Source organism: Podarcis bocagei, assembly GCF_964188305.1.
Source record: "Podarcis bocagei genome assembly, chromosome: 1".
Taxonomy (NCBI): Eukaryota; Metazoa; Chordata; class Lepidosauria; order Squamata; family Lacertidae; genus Podarcis; species Podarcis bocagei.
Window position 1 is genome coordinate 6,378,055 of NC_138125.1, and position 18,448 is coordinate 6,396,502.

General features: G+C 49.9%; 1 protein-coding gene and 1 long non-coding RNA gene across 5 annotated transcripts in view; both read left to right on the top strand.

Annotated features, from left to right (window-relative positions):
* The window catches only part of FBXO34 (F-box protein 34), a 52,185-nt gene extending 34,547 nt beyond the window's left edge, over positions 1-17,638 (top strand). For all 3 annotated transcript variants that reach the window (XM_081192340.1, XM_081192341.1, XM_081192342.1), the window contains 2 exons: positions 13,400-13,609; positions 14,856-17,638. In XM_081192340.1, coding sequence (XP_081048466.1) covers positions 13,530-13,609; positions 14,856-16,926 — 2,151 coding nt within the window. In that variant the 5' untranslated portion in view covers positions 13,400-13,529 and the 3' untranslated portion in view covers positions 16,927-17,638. The remainder of the gene's footprint in view (positions 1-13,399; positions 13,610-14,855) is intronic.
* Positions 1-18,448, top strand: part of LOC308587474 — a 306,756-nt gene that overhangs the window by 113,475 nt on the left and 174,833 nt on the right. The gene's annotated exons all lie outside the window — the stretch shown is intronic.

The following is an 18,448-nucleotide window of genomic DNA, read 5'->3' on the forward strand; positions in this document are numbered from 1 at the left end:
CTACTGGAAGGAATTTTTTTATTTTGACTATGGCAGACCAACACGGCTACCCATCTGTAGCAGATATCAAGGAATTGAAATAGCGCACAGCTGGGTCCCATTTCCACACAGCACATTGTTGAAACAAGGGGTCTCGCTCCTACGGGAGATAGTGATGCAGCCACCAACTTGGATGGCTTTAAAGAGGGATTAGACTAATTGTTGTTGTTGTTTAGTTGTTTAGTCATGTCCGACTCTTCGTGACCCCATGGACCACAGCACACCAGACAAATTAACGGAGGATAAATTGGTAGAGCATAAGACTCTTAGTCACAGGGTTGTGGGTTCAAGTCCCAGGTTGGGCCAAAGGTTCCTTCATTTCAGGGGGTTGGACTAGATGATCCTTGTGGGCCCTTCCAACTCTACCGTTCTATAATTTCTCTGATTCTAAGGGCTACTAGATGCCGTGGCTATGCACTGTCAGAGGCAGTAAATGCCTCCGAATACCAGTTGCTTGAATGGGAGATGTTCTGTTGTGCTCCGGTCCTGTTTGTGGGAGAGGCCACTGTGAGAACGGGTTGCTGAAATAGACAGGCCTTTGGCCTGATCCTGCAAAGTGCTTATGTTAAATTCACTAGTCTGAGTTTAGAGCAGAGGTCAGCATCCTTTTTCAGCAGGGGGCGGTCCACCGTCCCTCAGAGCATGTGGTGGGCTGGACTATTTTTTTTGGGGGGGATAAACGAATTCCTAGGCCCCACAAATAACCCAGAGATGCATTTTAAATAAAAAGACACATTCTATTCATGGAAAAACACGCTGATTTCCGGACCGTCTGCAGACTGGATTGAGAAGTCGATTGGGCCGCATCTGGCCCCCGGGCCTTAGGTTGCCTACCCCTGGTTTAGAGCATGTACTCTACCAGTGAGTATTTGGCCCTTAAGAGTTTGCTAAAAAAGCTCCAGAGCTGGATGGGCAGCTGAACAATATCCCTGGCATTTGGGCTTCCCTTTTTCGTGATTCAAAACCTCTGTTTTAGAGCAAAGTCTAACCAGTCCTAGCTGGATTGAGCAGTCTGCTTGTTTTCTGGGATTCCTTTGAATGAAATGTACTTCATTTAAAAAGGAAAACAAAAGGAGCTGAGTCATGATTTGTGAACATGGTGTTACATGATGAGTGATCTTTGCAGTCCTGTCAACAAAAACTATGTAATTACTAAGAAGAAGGGCTCCAGGTTCAGCAGTAGGTCACCTGTGAGATTGCAAAGAGTTTGCAGGATGTTTACCTTGAGGTTTGTGTGTTATTCCTCCTTTCTTCCTTGTTCCTTGAGAGCCAGTGTAGTGTAGTGGTTAAGAGCGGTAGTCTCATAATCTGGGGAACCGGGTTCGCGTCTCCGCTCCTCCACATGCAGCTGCTGGGTGACCTTGGGCCAGTCACACTTCTCTGAAGTCTCTCAGCCCCACTCACCTCACAGAGTGTTTGTTGTGAGGGAGGAAGGGAAAGGAGAATGTGAGCCGCTTTGAGACTCCTTAAAGGGAGTGAAAGGCGGGATATCAAATCCAAACTCTTCTTCTTCTTCTTCTTCTTCTGGTCTGGTGCCATTCTAGTGGTTTGATTCTCTGTGTTTGGGGATGGGACGGCGTGTTATAAGGAATCTTTTAAACCTCAGACTTTAAAGGCAGTTATTTCCAGACTTAACGAGAGGCTTTCATACTCTGAAATGCAGTTTGTGCTGTACTCTGTATGTGTATGTGAGATTACTTCATTTCAGGGGGTTTGACTAGATGACTCTTGGGAGTCCCTACTCCTGTCCCTTGCTAATTCTGTGCCTCGGTGGCTAAACGTATTCTTGGGCAGAGTAAAGTCCACTTTGCTCCTTCCCCAGGTCCTGCAGATGCTGTACTGCCTAGAGCTAAGCCGTGGCTTGACATAGCACTGTGTCCAAAGCTGGGATCATGGTTCGTCTCCAGCTCCAGCTCGTGGTTTGTTTGGACTGGAGCAGGAGAAACCACAGCCTTGGGTTTGCACGCAATGCTAAGCCAAACCATGGCTTAGCTGAGGGTAGCCAAGCAGCAGCAGAATCAAGAGAGGGTCAAAGCAGCCAGGATTTTTCCTTTGAGTACCAACCTGCTCAGTCATTCACACTTAGCCATGTGCTTCCATGTGAAGCAGGTCATTGTATGAAACTGATTTAGTGATTTTTACCGTGTTTTAAGAACCTTGCTTATACACCACTTTTGAACATGGGGAAGAAGTTTTAAATCAATGTCCAGTCTGGTGTTGGACTACACCTCCCATCAACCCCAGTGAGTGTGGTCAATAATCAGGGATGATGGCAGTTGTAGTCTGGCAGCACATTGGCTACTGCACTATACTAGAGTAAGTCTGTGTCTACACACACAAACACACACTGAATCTTTCCTGGGATCCACAGCTGGTTCTTGGTTTCTCTGCAGTTAAAAGGAAACAATTCTTTAAAAAGTGGAGTGCATGTGTCTTGCCTTTTAAAGAAAACAATCCTGAATGGGGCAATTTTTTGTAGCCATTAGTTTCCCTGATTGTGTGTGTGTGTGTGTGTGTGTGTGTGTGTGTGTGTGTGTGTGTGTGTTTGCAGCGCAACTCCTCTCACAGCCATGGGCTTTTTGCTGGTGGTCCAGCACATCATTTCATTCCTCTGTGGACTTTCCCCCCTCCATTCTTCAGGGTGTGAGGCTCTTCCAGCGACTTTCCAGATACTTGTCAGTGTGAGCTGGGAGGGTGTGTGTTTTAGTAGCGGTGATGAAAACAGCAACCCCCAGCTGGAAAACTGTCAGCTCTCCAGTATCGGGGCTGTAAAACAATGCTGGGATCACCCAGAATGGAAAAAGCAAGCGGCTTGGATTTCTACACACACACACACACACACACACACACACACACACACACACTCTCTCCTTGGAAGAAGTGATTTGCACAAAGTCTTGCAGAATGTTTATTAGGGGCAGTGAAGACACTTGGAGGTTTCTCTGTGTCTCTTCCTCTCCAGCAAAGCAGCTTGGCCAGTCCCAGCTGGGAATCATAGAATTGTAGCATTGGGAGGGACCCTGAGGAATATGCAGCTGTCCCATACAGGGATCAGACCTGCAGCCTTGATGTTAGTAGCACCATGCTCCAAACAACTGAGCTCTCCAAAATCTCCCACAGCTGTGGGGAGCATGCGATCCTCCGGATGCTGTCAGACTCCCACTACCCCAGCCAGTATGGCCAGTGGTCCTGGCGATGATGGGAGTTGTAGTCCAACAACCTCTGGAGGGTCTGTGGTTCCCCATGCCTGGTGCACGACAAAAGGAAGAGGCTGCATGTGTACAACATATGCACACGACACTCAAATGGAAGTGGCCCCCTTGCTGCAATGAGTGAGTGTGAGAGAAGGATGCCACAGTGATTTATTGCTTTCTCCTTTTTAGAGGTGGGGGGTTAAACTAGGGTTAAACTGGGGAACAGTCCCCGGATTTGCAAATCTGTCCCTGGACAAATTCTGTCTCCGGAATGCCCCCCGATTTGCAAATCTGTCCCGGGAAACGTGGCAGCGGCAGCCCGGAGCCAGCCTGGTAGCGCAGTTGGCTCTGGCTGGCTTCAGGAGCTGCTCGCTGCCGTGGCGCCCAACATTTTTCCACGCTGGAAGTCCCCATATGATGTGTTGCACACAAGACACATCATAGGGGGACTTCCAGGAGGCAAACTGGCAGGCGCCATGGCAGCGAGCAGCAAGCAGCTCCTGAAGCCAACCAGAGCCAACTGCACTACCAGGCTGGCTCCAGGCTGCTGACTGCCGCTGCCACTGCTGAAGGGGAACTGGGGATGTCTGGTGGTACAGATCTCCTGCCCCCTTCCCCCTTTGTTTTGAATGATCAGGGGAGGCTCAGGAGTTGTGGACAGGCTGCCGTTGCCCAGTTTTTTAAAAAACCTCTGCCCATTTATGTTTCACAGGGTACGAAAGAAGGGCTTTGCACCTTTATGCAATATGCATGTGTGCTTGGGCCCAGGATCTTTTGCCTCACCATCCCCACTACTGACTCCCTGTTGCTACTCAGCAAAAAAAAAAGGGGGGAGGGGTCCCCGGATTCATTGAAAAAAATCTGGTAACCATAGGTTAAACATTCACAAACAGCCACTTCTGATGTAGTTCTGAAACAACCGCAGGTAGCCAATAGTGTGTTGTTGTTGTTTAGTCATTTAGTCATGTCCGACTCTTCGTGACCCCATGGACCAGAGCACGCCAGGCACTCCTGTCTTCCACTGCCTCCCGCAGTTTGGTCAAACTCATGCTAGTAGCTTCAAGAACACTATCCAACCATCTCGTCCTCTGTCGTCCCCTTCTCCTTGTGCCCTCCATCTTTCCCAACATCAGGGTCTTTTCCAGGGAGTCTTCTCTTCTCATGAGGTGGCCAAAGTATTGGAGCCTCAGCTTCACGATCTGTCCTTCCAGTGAGCACTCAGGGCCGATTTCCTTCAGAATGGAGAGGTTTGATCTTCTTGCAGTCCATGGGACTCTCCAGAGTCTCCTCCAGCACCATAATTCAAAAGCATCAATTCTTCGGCGATCAGCCTTCTTTATGGTCCAGCTCTCACTTCCATACATCACTACTGGGAAAACCATAGCTTTCACTATATGGACCTTTGTTGGCAAGGTGATGTCTCTGCTTTTTAAGATGCTGTCTAGGTTTGTCATTGCTTTTCTCCAAGAAGCAGGCATCTTTTAATTTCGTGGCTGCTGTCACCATCTGCAGTGATCATGGAGCCCAAGAAAGTAAAATCTCTCACTGCCTCCATTTCTTCCCCTTCTATTTGCCAGGAGGTGATGGTGTAACTTCTCCCTGTCGTTACCTGAAAGTTTGGTGGGCGCAGAGTCTGGGGTTGGTGATGGGCATGGGCTGAGTGCTTCCTGGTCCTATTTTCCAGCTCTTTTGTATGCTCTTCCAGACATCAGGGGGAAACCAAGATCCCCCTGAACCTGCTAAGTTTCACGGCGGGGCGTAGGAAACACCTGGCGACGAGGCAGAGTAACAGATGAGAGATTCTTGCTTGTCCTTTGACTTCACTGCATTGTGAGTGCACTGTTCACAAGGATCTGTTTCAAACGCAGCCTTGGAGCATCAGTTTGCACAGCCCACCTGCAAGCCATCCTGTGTAAAGCAATTTACGTGGCAGTGCGTGGATGTGCAAACCAGCCATAAGGTTCTCAGAATTCATACAAGAGGCCATAGGAAGATGGTAAGCTGCCTCACATTGAGTCTAGCCATTGGTCCATCTAGCTCAGTACTGTCCACACTGACTGGCGGCAGTTATCATAAGGTTTCAGGCAGGGAATCTTTTCCAGCCCTACCCGAATATGCTGGAGACTGAACCCTGAAGTCTTTTGCATGCAGCTCTGCCTCTGAGCTGCTTTTGACCTTCCTCATAGTGTTTCCTGGGCATATGCTGCCTCCCAAATATCTGAATGGTTCCCAGTTCCCTTTTCAGCTCTTAAATCTTCCTCCCTTCTTGCTGCCTCAACAGCTTGGCTTCCAGAAGCAGCAGAATCCAAATCCTGCCAGACTGGAAATGTGTGTAGATTCAGTGTTTGCAGTGACAAGTGCTTTGCCAGCTCTTTGAATCAAGGCTTGAGGTGTTCCCCATTTTGCCTTAAAAACAGGTTATTCAGGAGGACACGAGAGAGCAAGTGGGAAATAAAACCTCAGTTATCAACATTCCTTAAGCTGTAAGTCACTTTCTGCTTTCGATGGAAAGTTAGCAATGTGGAAAGTGGCTGCTTATTTTTCTCCCAAAGCCCCTGATCTGCCTGGAGGTAGGCACTGCTGCTGTTCTTGCATAGTCCTCCCAGGCATCTCCTAAGCTTTGGCCCTAGTTAGATTTGAATCTCAAAAGAACCTAGTTGACTTTTTGAAAGGCCCATCAGGTTGAGATGCTTTGATTACCAGAACAGATAGAACATTTAATTGAATATCCTGGTTGAATGTCTTTCATCTACCACATCAGGCCACCCTGAAGCCTAATTGGGTGCATACAAATGGCACGCTCTATCAGCCACGAAGCGGCGCTTTTGAAGATGTAAGGTATCAGAAGACTCCTTGTTTCTGCAGTCACAGAAAACAAAGACCGACCGCCTAGAACAGGGACGTCCAAAGTCCGTTTCGGGGGCCTAATCTTGCCCACCGGTTGGTTTAATCCAGCTCCTGTGGCGGTTTATTACCTGGGGTAAAATCCTAAAAAACCCCTCAACAACTTCAACCCTAAAAAAAGTAAATAACTTTGGTTGGCCTTCACGGCCCTTCACATCATCAAATCTGGCCCTCTTTGAAAAAAGTTTGGACGCCACTGGCCTAGAAATTCTTACTGAGACTGAGGGACCTTTACAAACGACCTGCAGCAGAGAAATGGTTGTCAGGAGCCTCCAAACTCTGTCACAGGTGATGGTTATACATGCTGGCATGCGGGGCTTCAGGCATGTGGGATTGGAGAGCCTTGGCCAAACCTTGTGGCCAGTTGCAGCTGTGTGTGTTTGTGCAGGTGCAATGTTTCTGCATGGCAGGGGTAGCTAATGTGGTGCCCTCCAGATTTTGTTGGACTGCAGCTCCCAGCATCCTTGATCACTGGTGTCCTGAACCCTGGTGTACCTGGCGACCAGTCCTGCTGGTGTATACAGTCCCAAGGGCAAATGCTGGCAAGTGGTCCGGAAATACGGTCCAGGTTCAATGCAGCAAGCCAAGTCCAAAGTGCGACAGTCAGGAAACGCAGTCGAGGTTCAGTTCAGTGTCACAAACCGGCAGGACAATGGGGAAGAGGAAGGGGATCCCAGTGAAGGGTGCAGTCGTGATTGGTACATCCTGGGGCAAGCTGGGGGTGGAGAAGGAGAGGTTGGGGGCTTGGAAAGTACTCACAGGGCAACAGAGAAGGGCAAGGGGATCGGGGTCACTGCACATGGACCAGGGGCCTCCGTCTCTGTGAACACGCAAGCAGGAACACAAAGGAGGAGGAAAACAATGTGTAGAAAGAAAACTCCCATAAGAACCTGTAATTAAAAATACCGATGCCTCCCCCTGAGCTTTTAATATTGGAGAACTTAAGCATGCTCGTAAATCCAAAGTTTTGCAAAAAAAAGTATACTTTTGTGTGTGTTCTGCTCTTTCCATTGCATAGGGAGCAGTGGCAGGTACGCTCTAGGACAGCGTTTCCCAAACTTGGGTCTCCACTGGTCCTGCTAGCTGGAGACCCAAGATTGGATAAACCCTGCTCAGGGAGGCTGAGGCAGGCAAAGGCCCAGAACCCAGCTCCCTAGCTGGCCAGGTGGGGCTCATTAGCTCTGGGAGGAGGGTTGTGATTCCTCAGCCGGATTAGGCTCCGGACAGGTGAGGTTCCCATGGCCTCGTCAAGCCCAGATGCTGCAGACCAGCACCTCAGCTCTGCTCCCCCTTTAAGCCTTGACTCCGAGGCTGCTCCCTACGTCTCAGAACCTTCCGAGTTTGTGGAAACGGGGCTCCCTCTGGTTCCTGCGCACTGACCCCCATTCCCTCACCATCCTCTGTCACCCCGTGAGTACCACCTACACCCCCAGCTGCTCTCATGGGGACCTGGTCTTTTCTTTCCACCGAGTTGTATCCCATGCTGAATTCCCATTGCCTGCTGGGATGGAAGAGTTCAGGATGCAGAGCAAGCTTCTGCAAAATTGGGACCAGTTTGAGGACGGTCTTGCGCTGCTACTTACGGGAGTAACCATGATGGAACAATCAGACTGGGGACTCAAGCCCATCTCATCAGGTACACGAAGGTGGCATTGTAGTTGGCAGGTATGGAAAGAAGAAAACTTTAAGGTGGGAGTTGAATGAGATGCAAAAATTACAGCCGGTGATAATTGGAACTTAATATATATGTTAAATAGGCACACCTTTAAGCCTTCATAGTGGCAGATTAGCGATTGCTACTGAGATGATTATATTAACACCTGCACATTTGCAAGGCACAGTCCAAGATAATGCAGAGATATTGCTATCTGTGTAAGCAATTAACACATGTGGTGTGATTTAAAAAATTGTTTGTCTCCAGTTAATCCACAAGTGATGGCATTAAACGTCTTGATGAATTCGGCAGTTTCATGTTGTCCTTCACTTGTTCCAGAGCAGCCACCTACAGAGTGTCCTGGGAGGTTGAGATGTTCTCCCATTAGCTTTTATGGATATTGCCATTCCTGGTGTCCGATTTGCGTCCACTCTTCAGCAGGCAAGATGCTAAACAAAGTAGTGGGTGAGGGGCAAGAGGGTGAAGATTGCACAAAAATTAGGCTGCCCTCATGGCTACAACATCAACCTAATTCCCCCCCTCTTTTTTATAAAGTCTCTCCTTTACTCCCCTGCTTTGAGTAACATTTTTTCCTGATGAAGGGTCCTGGAGAATCCAAAAGCTTTGCCACTCTTTGGTGATAGCTTGGTTAGTCCCATAAAGTTATTGCTGAACTGTTGGTTTGCTTCTCCTTATGGACCTTATGGACCTCTGTATGAACTCCTTATAGTACCTTTATTTTTTACCCCAAACCCCAATATATATATATATAAATGGTAACACAGGGGTGTGGCTAATCAGAAAAATTAAATAAGGGTGACTTTCCAGGAAGAAGAGAAGGTGGCAGGGCTACATTCTGGTGCTGAGTTCAGTTGCTTTTCACAGGGTGAGATACGCTAACCACCTGCTCACATTTGATGGAAAACACACACACACACATATGGGCTGTGGCTTAAAAGAGTTTATTTCCAGAAAAGCACTGCAGATTAGAGGCAACACAAAGGACAAGATAGTACACTATTTTTTAGAACTGGCCTTCCCCTGCACAAAGGAGGTGTGAGTGAATTTCTGTCGGCAAGAATGCCGTTCAACATCTCATCTGTTCCACAAAGATAACGCACATGAATTTGCCCCTTATCATCATCTCTCAAATGGAGAGTCGTTTTCCATATAGCCAGAAAGGGTACAATAACAGAGTCTATCACTGCTGGTGGTATTCTGCAAACATCCCAGCGCCTCCTGTTGGGGTTTGCTTGTGCTTCTGCCTGCATGTTGGGGGAGGGCCGGGTTAGGGCTGAGAATGGGTCAGGAGGCCTTTGTCCTTTCCCACCAAATCTTAATAATAATAATAATAATAATAATAATAATAATAATAATAATAAATTTTACTTATATCCCGCGCTCCCCAGCCGAAGCCAGGCTCAGGGCGGCTAACAACAATAAAATAGTACAAGATCAGTATTCAGCTACGATCTCAGAGCCCTGTTGGTGCCCAGTATTGTATTTGTTGCCCTATAAGACTCACTTTTTACCGCCTAAAAAATAAGGGGAAATGTGTGCGCGTCTTATGGAGCGAATGCAGGCTGCGCAGCTATCCCAGAAGCCAGAACAGCAAGAGGGATTGCTGCTTTCACTGCGCAGCGATCTCTCTTGCTGTTCTGGCTTCTGAGATTCAGAATATTTTTTTTCTTGTTTTCCTCCTCCAAAAACTAGGTGCGTCTTGTGGTCTGGTGCGTCTTATAGAGCGATATAGAGCGAAAAATGCGGTACTTCTCTCGTGCTTTTGTAAAGTGCCTTCTGGAGAACACTATGATGGGGACAGCAGTGTTGGGTCTGGTAGGCATACAGTGCACAGACATTGAGCTGAGATGGGTGGTACAGGCAGTGGGAATAGGAGCAATGTGAGGAGGGCAAAGAGCGGAACAGGGCAGTGGTGACGCCCCTCCCAACCATTACAAGAACCCTTCTTGGGTTCTCCATCATCATGAGGCACCGTAAAAGCATTTCAGAGCTTTTCAGTTTGATCACGAGGACTAGGCACACTCTGTTTTCTTGCTAGATAATAAAACTGTAAGTCTGTCATCTCACTGCAGTTCCCATGGCCACCAACAGGTGGCCATGGCAGTTCCAATGTGATGACAGACTAGCAGGAAAACAAGCAGGCAGCATGGCTGGCAGGCACCCGAAAAGAGCTGCATAAAGGCATGTGGGAGGCACACCAGAGACCAGTTTGGCAAGCCGCTCTCTGAAGGACAGACTGCGCTTGGACAGACAGCTCTCGGAAGCGCCTTCCACCCTCCTTTAAAAGATGCTGGGGGTTGGGACAAACTGTGAGGGGTGGTGGCTTCAGGCAAGCTGTGAGAGGGAAGAAGAGGGGTGGTTAAGGTATAAAGGGAGGGGCTTTGGCCAGGGGGGGGAAGGGCTTGGCAAAGCGGTGGCAGCCCCTTGTTTAAAAGGGATATCTTTTAGTAGTAGGGCTGCCTTCAGATATCTTTGGAAAGTCATGTAGTTACTCATCTCCTTGACATCTGGTGGGAGGGCGCCACCACCGAGAAGGCCCTCTGCCTGGTTCCCCGTAACCTCACTTCTTGCAAGGAGGGAACCGCCAGAAGGCCCTCAGCGCTGGACCTCACTGTCCAGGCTGAACGATGGGGGTGGAGACGCTCCTTCAGGTATACTGGACCGAGGCCGTTTAGGGCTTTATAGGTTAGCACCAACAGGAGCATTAGCTGTCAGAGTGTACTTTGGAATTTTTGCATTGAGGTGGGAGAGGGGAACGGGTCTTTGTATGCAACTTTTTGTAAGCCAATAACTCAAACCACTGAATACAGTGCAAAGTTTTATCACTGCTTTCTACTAGCAGTGGGGAAGAAAAGGAAATTTTGTATGAAAGATGGAAGATGTTTTGTTACATGACTTTTTGTTGTTGTTGTTGTTTTTAAAGCAAAACTTAAAAACCTAAAACTAAATTTGCATTACATGTATGAAAATCAAGAGTTAGCTTTTAAAGAAAAATCTGGCCTGTATATCCAAACTTCAGGGTATGTACTCAAATAAAACATTGTCAGAGCTAAGGGGGGGGGGAAGGTTAGCACCCACCAACCCTTTGAATTGTGCTCGGAAAGGTATTACAGTTTCCTAGTAGTAGTGTGGTGGCAGACCTACGCCTGTGTCTGCTTACTCAGGGATTTTAGATCTGCAGAAATTTGGACTGAGTGCAGGAAGAGAGTCTAACCAAGGCTGTCGTTCTGAAGCCCTTGACAAGATTCCGGATGCAGCGCTGCAGAGATGAAGGCTTACAAAGCCACGTGCTGCCACCTAATTGCCAGTATGGCCTGTTTAGCAACTTGGTGGCACGATTTCCTAGATACCAACCAGTATTTAACCAGATGACATTCCACTGCCTTGGCACTGACTAATCCATATATTTTTTTCCAGCCCAGGGCTTGTTTTCCACCCTGGGCTCTGCCTGCAGGTCACGTGTTTGTGTCTGACGTTTTCCAGGCTTCCCTCCAGGTTCTCTCCAGTGGGGAGGCAAACGCTCTTGTGTGGAAAAACAACAATCCTACACTCAAGTGAATTGGGGGGTGGGGAGGTGCGTGGAAGAGGGAGAGGTACACATGCTGTAAGGAGCAGATTGGGAAAAAGTCCCCCAGCAGCTGTGCTTGTGCTCATTCTGCAGTCTCCTCAGCCCAAGGGGCTACCAAGGGCAGTCGCTCCTGTGGTGTGTCAGCCGGTACTCCTCTGAAATCCAATATGTTGCCTGGATTTTGAAAGTCAGCAGCATAAGCAGTTCTGCTGCTCCTACTTTCCGCTTCCCTATAATGCGAGGGGTCTAAGGACCAGAAAAAGGGTGAAACATCGTATTATAGGACCAACCCATCCTTTGCCAAAAGACAATGGCAAGCTGTTCGATGCCACAGCATCCTTCTTCCCAAGGTGCAGTTGTTGAGAACGTGTGTGGCTGTCACAGGAGAGTGGGGAGGGGGAGGATGGGACATTAGACTGCAGCTCAGGGGCAGAGTATATACACTGTGTGGGCAGGAGATCCCAGGTTGTTGCCCTCCCTCTGTCCTGAGAGATAAAGAAGCGTGCCTCTGGGGGCAAAGTCAGTCTGCTGGAGAATCACAGCGCCTGCTGCGGCTGCAGAGACCAGCAACTCGTAACTGCTGCCTCCCGCGTTGTTTTTGCTGCGTTGGGAGCACCTAAGTGACATCCCTGGGTCTCAAGCCTGGATAGTGCATATGGAGGTCCTGGGCTGCCCAGATGACAAGACCCTGGTCTTGGCCTGGCTGATGTGGTCCAAAGGAAAGCAGAGCAATGTGTTTGGCACCAGCTTGGCTGCAGGAGTTGCTGCAAGGAGGTGTGCAAGGCACCATCTAACAGGCTGTGTATCAGGTTTACTCCTTAGCCTTTTAACCCACCGAGGCTTTGACACCCATCAGCTCCCCTCATCTGGTTTAGCCGCTCAGTTGAAGCTGTTTCCTGGGGTGTGGCCACTGTGGCATGCTGACAGCTTCTAGGAGCCACAGGCGAGAGCTGAGTGCAGGGGACCGAAGGTGGACAAAGTGTCCCAGAAAGAGCACGATGTGTCTCCCAGCAGAGATACTACCCCCTCTCCTTAACACCCCATAAACCGCCATACATTACTAGGGAGACAAAACTCCTATCTGAAACCCTGGAGATTTGCTACCAGTTGTTGTAGACCAAGCGTGGCAATGGGATGATCTCCCATCATCCTTGACCACTGGCCATCCTGTCTGGGTGCAGTAACAACTGGAAGGCATCAGGGCAAGGCAGGCTGGTGGGTGTCAACTCTGTATGCTGCACCCAAAGTCATCTGTGAGCAGGGGTGCCCTCTGGGTATTACTCGACTGCAGCTCCCATCATCCTTGACCACCGGGGAGTTGCAGTCCAACAACGGTGTGGTGCAGTGGTTAGAGTGTCAAGGCTAGGATTTGCAACACCAGGGTTCAAATCCCCACTTGGCCATGAAGCTCCTTGGGTGACCTTGGGCCAGTCACTGCCTCTCAGCCCAAGCTGCCTCACAGGTTTGTTGTGGTGGTTAAACGAGGAAGGGGAGAACCACCTTGTATTCAGTCTTCACTGGAGAGCCAGCGTGGTGTAGTGGTTAAGAGCGGTAGTCTCGTAATCTGGTGAACCGGGTTCGCATCTCCGCTCCTCCACCTGCAGCTGCTGGGTGACCTTGGGCCAGTCACACTTCTCTGAAGTCTCTCAGCCCCACTCACCTCACAGAGTGTTTGTTGTGGGGGGAGGAAGGGAAAGGAGATTGTTAGCTGCTTTGAGACTCCTTCGGGTAGAGATAAAGCGGGATATCAAATGCAAACTCTTCTTCTTTTTCTTCTTCTTCTTCAGCTCCTTGGAGTAAAAAGTAAGGCATAAATGTGATAAATAATAATAAATAGACATTGCTGCATGAGGCGAGCCGGTTGCCTGACCCCTGTAAGGCACCTTCCTGTATTTTTACGCTTAAAACATGCAGTTCCTTTAATAGCAGCCGCAATGCCGCTGGTGTGCATAACGCACAATGGTTTGTGTATCTTTGATGCGTTCTAACAACGCCTCTCTGTTTTCATCCCCCCCCCAGCGTTTTTTAGGTGCCAAAGACCCAGTTGACCGCCGTGTGGAGCGAGATAAGTTCAGGCAGGAGCCCCGCCGGAGGACCGGGATGGATTGGCTGTGACAACCTGCCGCAGGTGGAGGTGGAGGGGAGAGTTATGATGAAGAGTTCCTGCCGAGCTGGCCTCCACCGGGAACTGCTGAATTCCACATCCTCCGCGTTACACCCGGTCAAACGGTACGGTTAGATGCAGAGTCCCCATTTCTCTACCTCAGCTGCCTTCTGATAGGCTCTTGGTGGCTGAAAAACCCATTTTTAAGCAAGGATCCCAAGGCAACTGGGAGGAACACTGGATTCCTGGCAATTTATAGACTCATTTTGGGTCCTAGGCGACTCTCCTACAAGGAAGGGGGTTTGTGTCAGAATTGCAAAGGGAAAGTCTTTTATAGACTGGGTAGCTGACTAGAAAACAAGAAGCAGAGGATAGGAATAAGTCAGCTATTTTCCCAGTATGTACAGTCGTACATTGGAAGTCGAATGAAATCTGTTCTGGAAGTCCGTTCGACTTCCAAAACGTTCGAAAACCAAATCACTGCTTCTGATTGACTGCAGGAAGCTCCTGCAGCCAATCAGAAGCCATGGAAGCTCCGTCAGACGTTTGGGTTCCAAAATAACATTTGCAAAGTGAAACAATCACTTCCGGGTTTGCAGCGTTCAGGAACCAAAACTTCCGAGTTCCAGGGCGTTCAGGATCCAAGGTACCACTGTTCTTCATTATCAATATTTGTGTCCCTTGCCTGCCAAAGTAGGACCCTCGAAGCAGCTTATGACAACAATGATCGGTTAAAAAAAACCCAACACCCTAGGAAGGAAAAGCCACCCTCCTAAGATGTGTCTGGACCTTCATTTCTAACTCCCTTGTGCTAAGACAGAAGATGCAGGACTCCTGCAAAGCTTCATGGGTGCTTGAGAAATCATGCTAAGGTCATGGCTTAATTCTGGGTCAGCATTCTCTGCTCTGAAGTCCCGACAGGATGACGGGTCTTCCGCTCAGCCTTAGAAATAAAATCCAAACAAATAATCAATTTGAAAAATGAACTCAGTCTTGAGAGGCCGAAAGTGAGTTTGTTCATTGTTACTGAAGTTCCTTCTTCCTGTAGTTTTAGGGTCCAATTTATATCAGAGCCTTCCCCAAGCTAATACCTCCCTCCCCCCAATATTTTGGACTAGAACTTCAATCCGCCCCAAGCAGCATGGACTGTAGCCAGGGGTGTCGTCCTCTCTCTGTTTCTCTCTCTCACACACACGTGTTTATGTGTGTATGCACACATGTGCATGTATGAACACACAACTCCCTACCTACTCTATAAAAAAGCTATCCCATCTCCTCTTGATCTCTCAGCTCCTTGTGTACAAAAACACACTTCAAAAATCATCAATGGTTTCAGTTTTTAATCCGTGCATTTCTCTCTCTTTTTCCTAGAATATCTGGCATGCACTTAAAGCCCTATCTCAAGTTACAGAAGAAAGAACGGCCTCTGGAAATAAGCCTGGACCCTCCCCGAAGCCCACCAATGAGCCAGCCGAGGTTGGCAAAAGAGGAGAAGCCCAGCAGCCCCGAGCCAAGCCTCTTTCCAGCCCCCTCTCTCCGGAAGCCATTGGGGACCCTCTCCCCCAACACCATCGGCAGCAGCAGGAGCCACGCGGAAGGGCCCGGCGGGAAGGAGAGGAGAGCCGCCCTCCCGGCCACCATCCACCAGGGGGACGACGGAGAGGGGCCACTGGACATCTGGGCCATCGTGAAGCCGGGGAACACAAAGGAGAAGGTCGCCTTCTTTGCGGCCCAGCAATGTGGCGACCGCAGCCGGATGCTCTCTGTGAAGAACAAGAGCACCTGGGACATTGACGGGAGGTCCACTAAGCGCAGGAAAAAGTCGCTGGATATCAAGAAGGCCAAAGTCCACCTGGAAAGGATGAGGGAGGCCAGCGGGAGGTGCTACCAGCCTGAGCCATTTGCCTGTGGCATCGAGCACTGCTCTGTCCATAATGTGAATGACGGCCTGGAGGGGGGCTTCCCGGGACGGCCCCTGTCTGTCGTCGAGATGGTTGCTTTCTTGGAGCAAAGAGCCAGCGTCTTGCTGGCCGACTGCTCCAAAAACTGCCCCAGTGCCTCTGCTGTGACCAAGTTCCCTGGCCAGCCCAAAGCCGCTCCCCTAGCCTCTCCCGGACCTTTTCCCACCTCGGGAGTCTGCGAAGCTCCCTCTGAAAAGGCAGCCTGCGGGGCGAGCGGCAGCAGCAGCGATGGGGAGCAGCAGGCAGAGCCCCTTCGAGTGCTGGACATGGTGGCCAAGCTGGAGTCGGAGTGTCTCCGGCGCCAGAACGAACGCGAAGCAGGGTCACTCTCGAGGAACAACAGCTTCCGGCGGAACGTGGGGCGGATGCTGCTGGCGAGCGGGGCGCCTCCGGAGAACGACGCCGGCAAGGCGCCCCCGGAAGCTCCCAGCCAGGAAGAGCCCTGTCCGCCGCTGGCAGGCCAGCTATCTTCGATCGCAGACGCCCGTGCTGGGAACGGCCTTCTCGTGCTTGAGCAGGGAGGGTCGGTCTCCTCCAGCCGCGGCTGGCTCGGTTCTGAGAAGGCAAGCAAACCCACATATCCGGAAGCTGCTCAGGCGCCCCCACATTCCTTGCACAGCAGAAAAGCGACGGTTGATTGTACGCCGAAGGAGCCGGCCACTCTTCCCAGCCTGGCTCCCAACGCGCGAGTGAGAGAGTCTGTAAGCATTAGTATCTCTGTCACCAAGAGGGACGCCGGCTGCAGAGCCGCCCAGCCTTCCGACGCCGCCTTGGGCGAAGACCCTCTTCCGGGCAGACTCTTCTTGCTCCTGTCCAGGTGCGAGCCCCCCCAGGAGTGCCTGCGCTCGGGGGAGACCCTCCACGAAGAGTGCCGAGGGGGCCCTCAAGGGAAGGAAACCTCCCTGGGCGATGAAGCCCTGCGCCTGCCTGCCCTTGCTCCCGGGGAGCCCCAGGAGGCGCCCTCGGAAAGCGCCCCGCAGGCCCTCGCCTCCTCGCGCCTGAAGCGGCAGAGATCTCACGACTTCCTGGAGACCAGGTTCAAAATCCAGCAGCTCCTGGAGCCGCAGCAGTACCTGCTTTTTCTGCCGCACCACATCATCGTCAAGATTTTTGGGCTGCTGCCCACCCGCAGCCTGGTGGCGCTCAAGTGTACCTGCGGGTACTTCAAGTTCCTCATCGGGTACTACAACATCCGGCCCGCCGACTCCCGCTGGGTCCGCGACCCCCGCTACCGGGAAGACCCCTGCAAGCAGTGCAAGAAGAAGTACACCAAGGGCGACGTCTCGCTGTGCCGCTGGCACCCCAAGCCCTATTGCCAGGCGCTGCCCTACGGACCCGGCTACTGGATGTGCTGCCACAGGTCCCAGAGGAGCGTCCCCGGCTGCAGGCTCGGCCTTCACGACAATCACTGGGTGCCTGCCTGCCACAGCTTTAACCGTGCTCTGCACAAGAAGCCCAGGGAGGCGGAAGAGGACTGTTAGCATGCCCTCCCTGGCGCAGTCTTTGTGGAGCCTCACTTCCTAGGTGGGGAGGGGAAAAGATGTTTTATGCCTTGTGATGTTTACACTGTATATAATTTTGTGGGTGGTTTTTTGTTTTTTTTTTGGTCCCCCTCCCCCTTTCTATTTCCCGCTTCCACAGGGCTATGAAGAAACTGCACATGACTTCTAAATCACAAGAGCCTTTTTTAACCTTTTAGAGAAAGAGAGAGAGAAATAGCCCTTCCGTGTACATAATATTCCCAGAATCTCCTTGTCCATCAGAGTGACTTGACAGCTGGTTGACCAACGTTGAAGATCACTACAACGCAGCTACGAGAGTGTTGCGGCTACAAGTCCCGTGTTGTCGTCGTTGTAAAAAGCAACAACTGTGTCTCATTTTCAAATCTGTATATCCTGTACAAAAATATACATATATAAATATATATAAATATAAATATATATTGAAAATGTTTCTGGAAGGAAACTCTAAATAGGTAAAAGAGGAATCTTCGAAAAGATGGTTTAACTGGACAACCTTAAAAAAATAGGCTAGAACAAATATTTGTTATATCTTAGGGTGGCAGCAAGCGAAAGAGGGGTGTTTTTCTTAGAGCAAAGAGTGTTGAGAAAAAGCCCTGGCTTCCCATGCCCACCTCACCTGTTTTTTGTTTCATTTTTTTTTTTTACCTTAAAATAAAATGTGCATTCTGAATCTTGCTCTTGCTCACCTCTGTTTTCCTCTCAAGATTTTTCCTCGTTAATGCTCTCTCTCTTCAAAAGGGGTGGTATTGCAAGCATTCTGGCTATGTGAAAGTGTTCTGCGTTATGGTCAGAGAAGCAGGGACAGCCCCGGACACCTCGCTGCTTGGGGCAGGATGGCGTGCCCTCCCTTTTCTGCATCCCCAAGCCCATGGACTGGTAGTTGGGTCTTGCCATACAGCCACCAGCACGGAAGAATCTTCCACTACACCAGAAGGCAGCAGGTTAGTTTAGGGCATCCAGGACGAGGCCACACAGCCCTTGTGCATAGGAGGGCCATACAAAAGGATGTATCTGCCACCTGGAGCAGTTGCCTTGTTTTGCCTAATGAAGACAGCTTATGTAATTGAGGGATCTTGCAGCTGATTTTGAATGACACTTCCCCTATCCTGAGGTTATGTGTGACTCGGCCCACACAGTCCAGGAGGAACCCCAGGGGGGATACAAGGAGCTTCAGGGAGAGGAGGGAAAGAACAAGAAAGAACCTTCCGCTCATGCAGCCATTGGATACAATCCCTCTGTATTTAGCCAGGGGATGTGTATTTAGGACGGTGGGGGTGTTGAAAAACTAACTAGATTTTGAAATTTAAATGTGAATCTTGGCAATTTCCGATTCTGCAAATGTCAAAAAAACAGATGTGCACCTATGCTATGGAATGCACACTCAGTTTTCAGACATTTACGAGGTTTTCTGGAATGCTCAGAATCAACATGGGCATGCTGATGTTTTCCAAATATTTAGGCATTCAGAGTTACATAACCT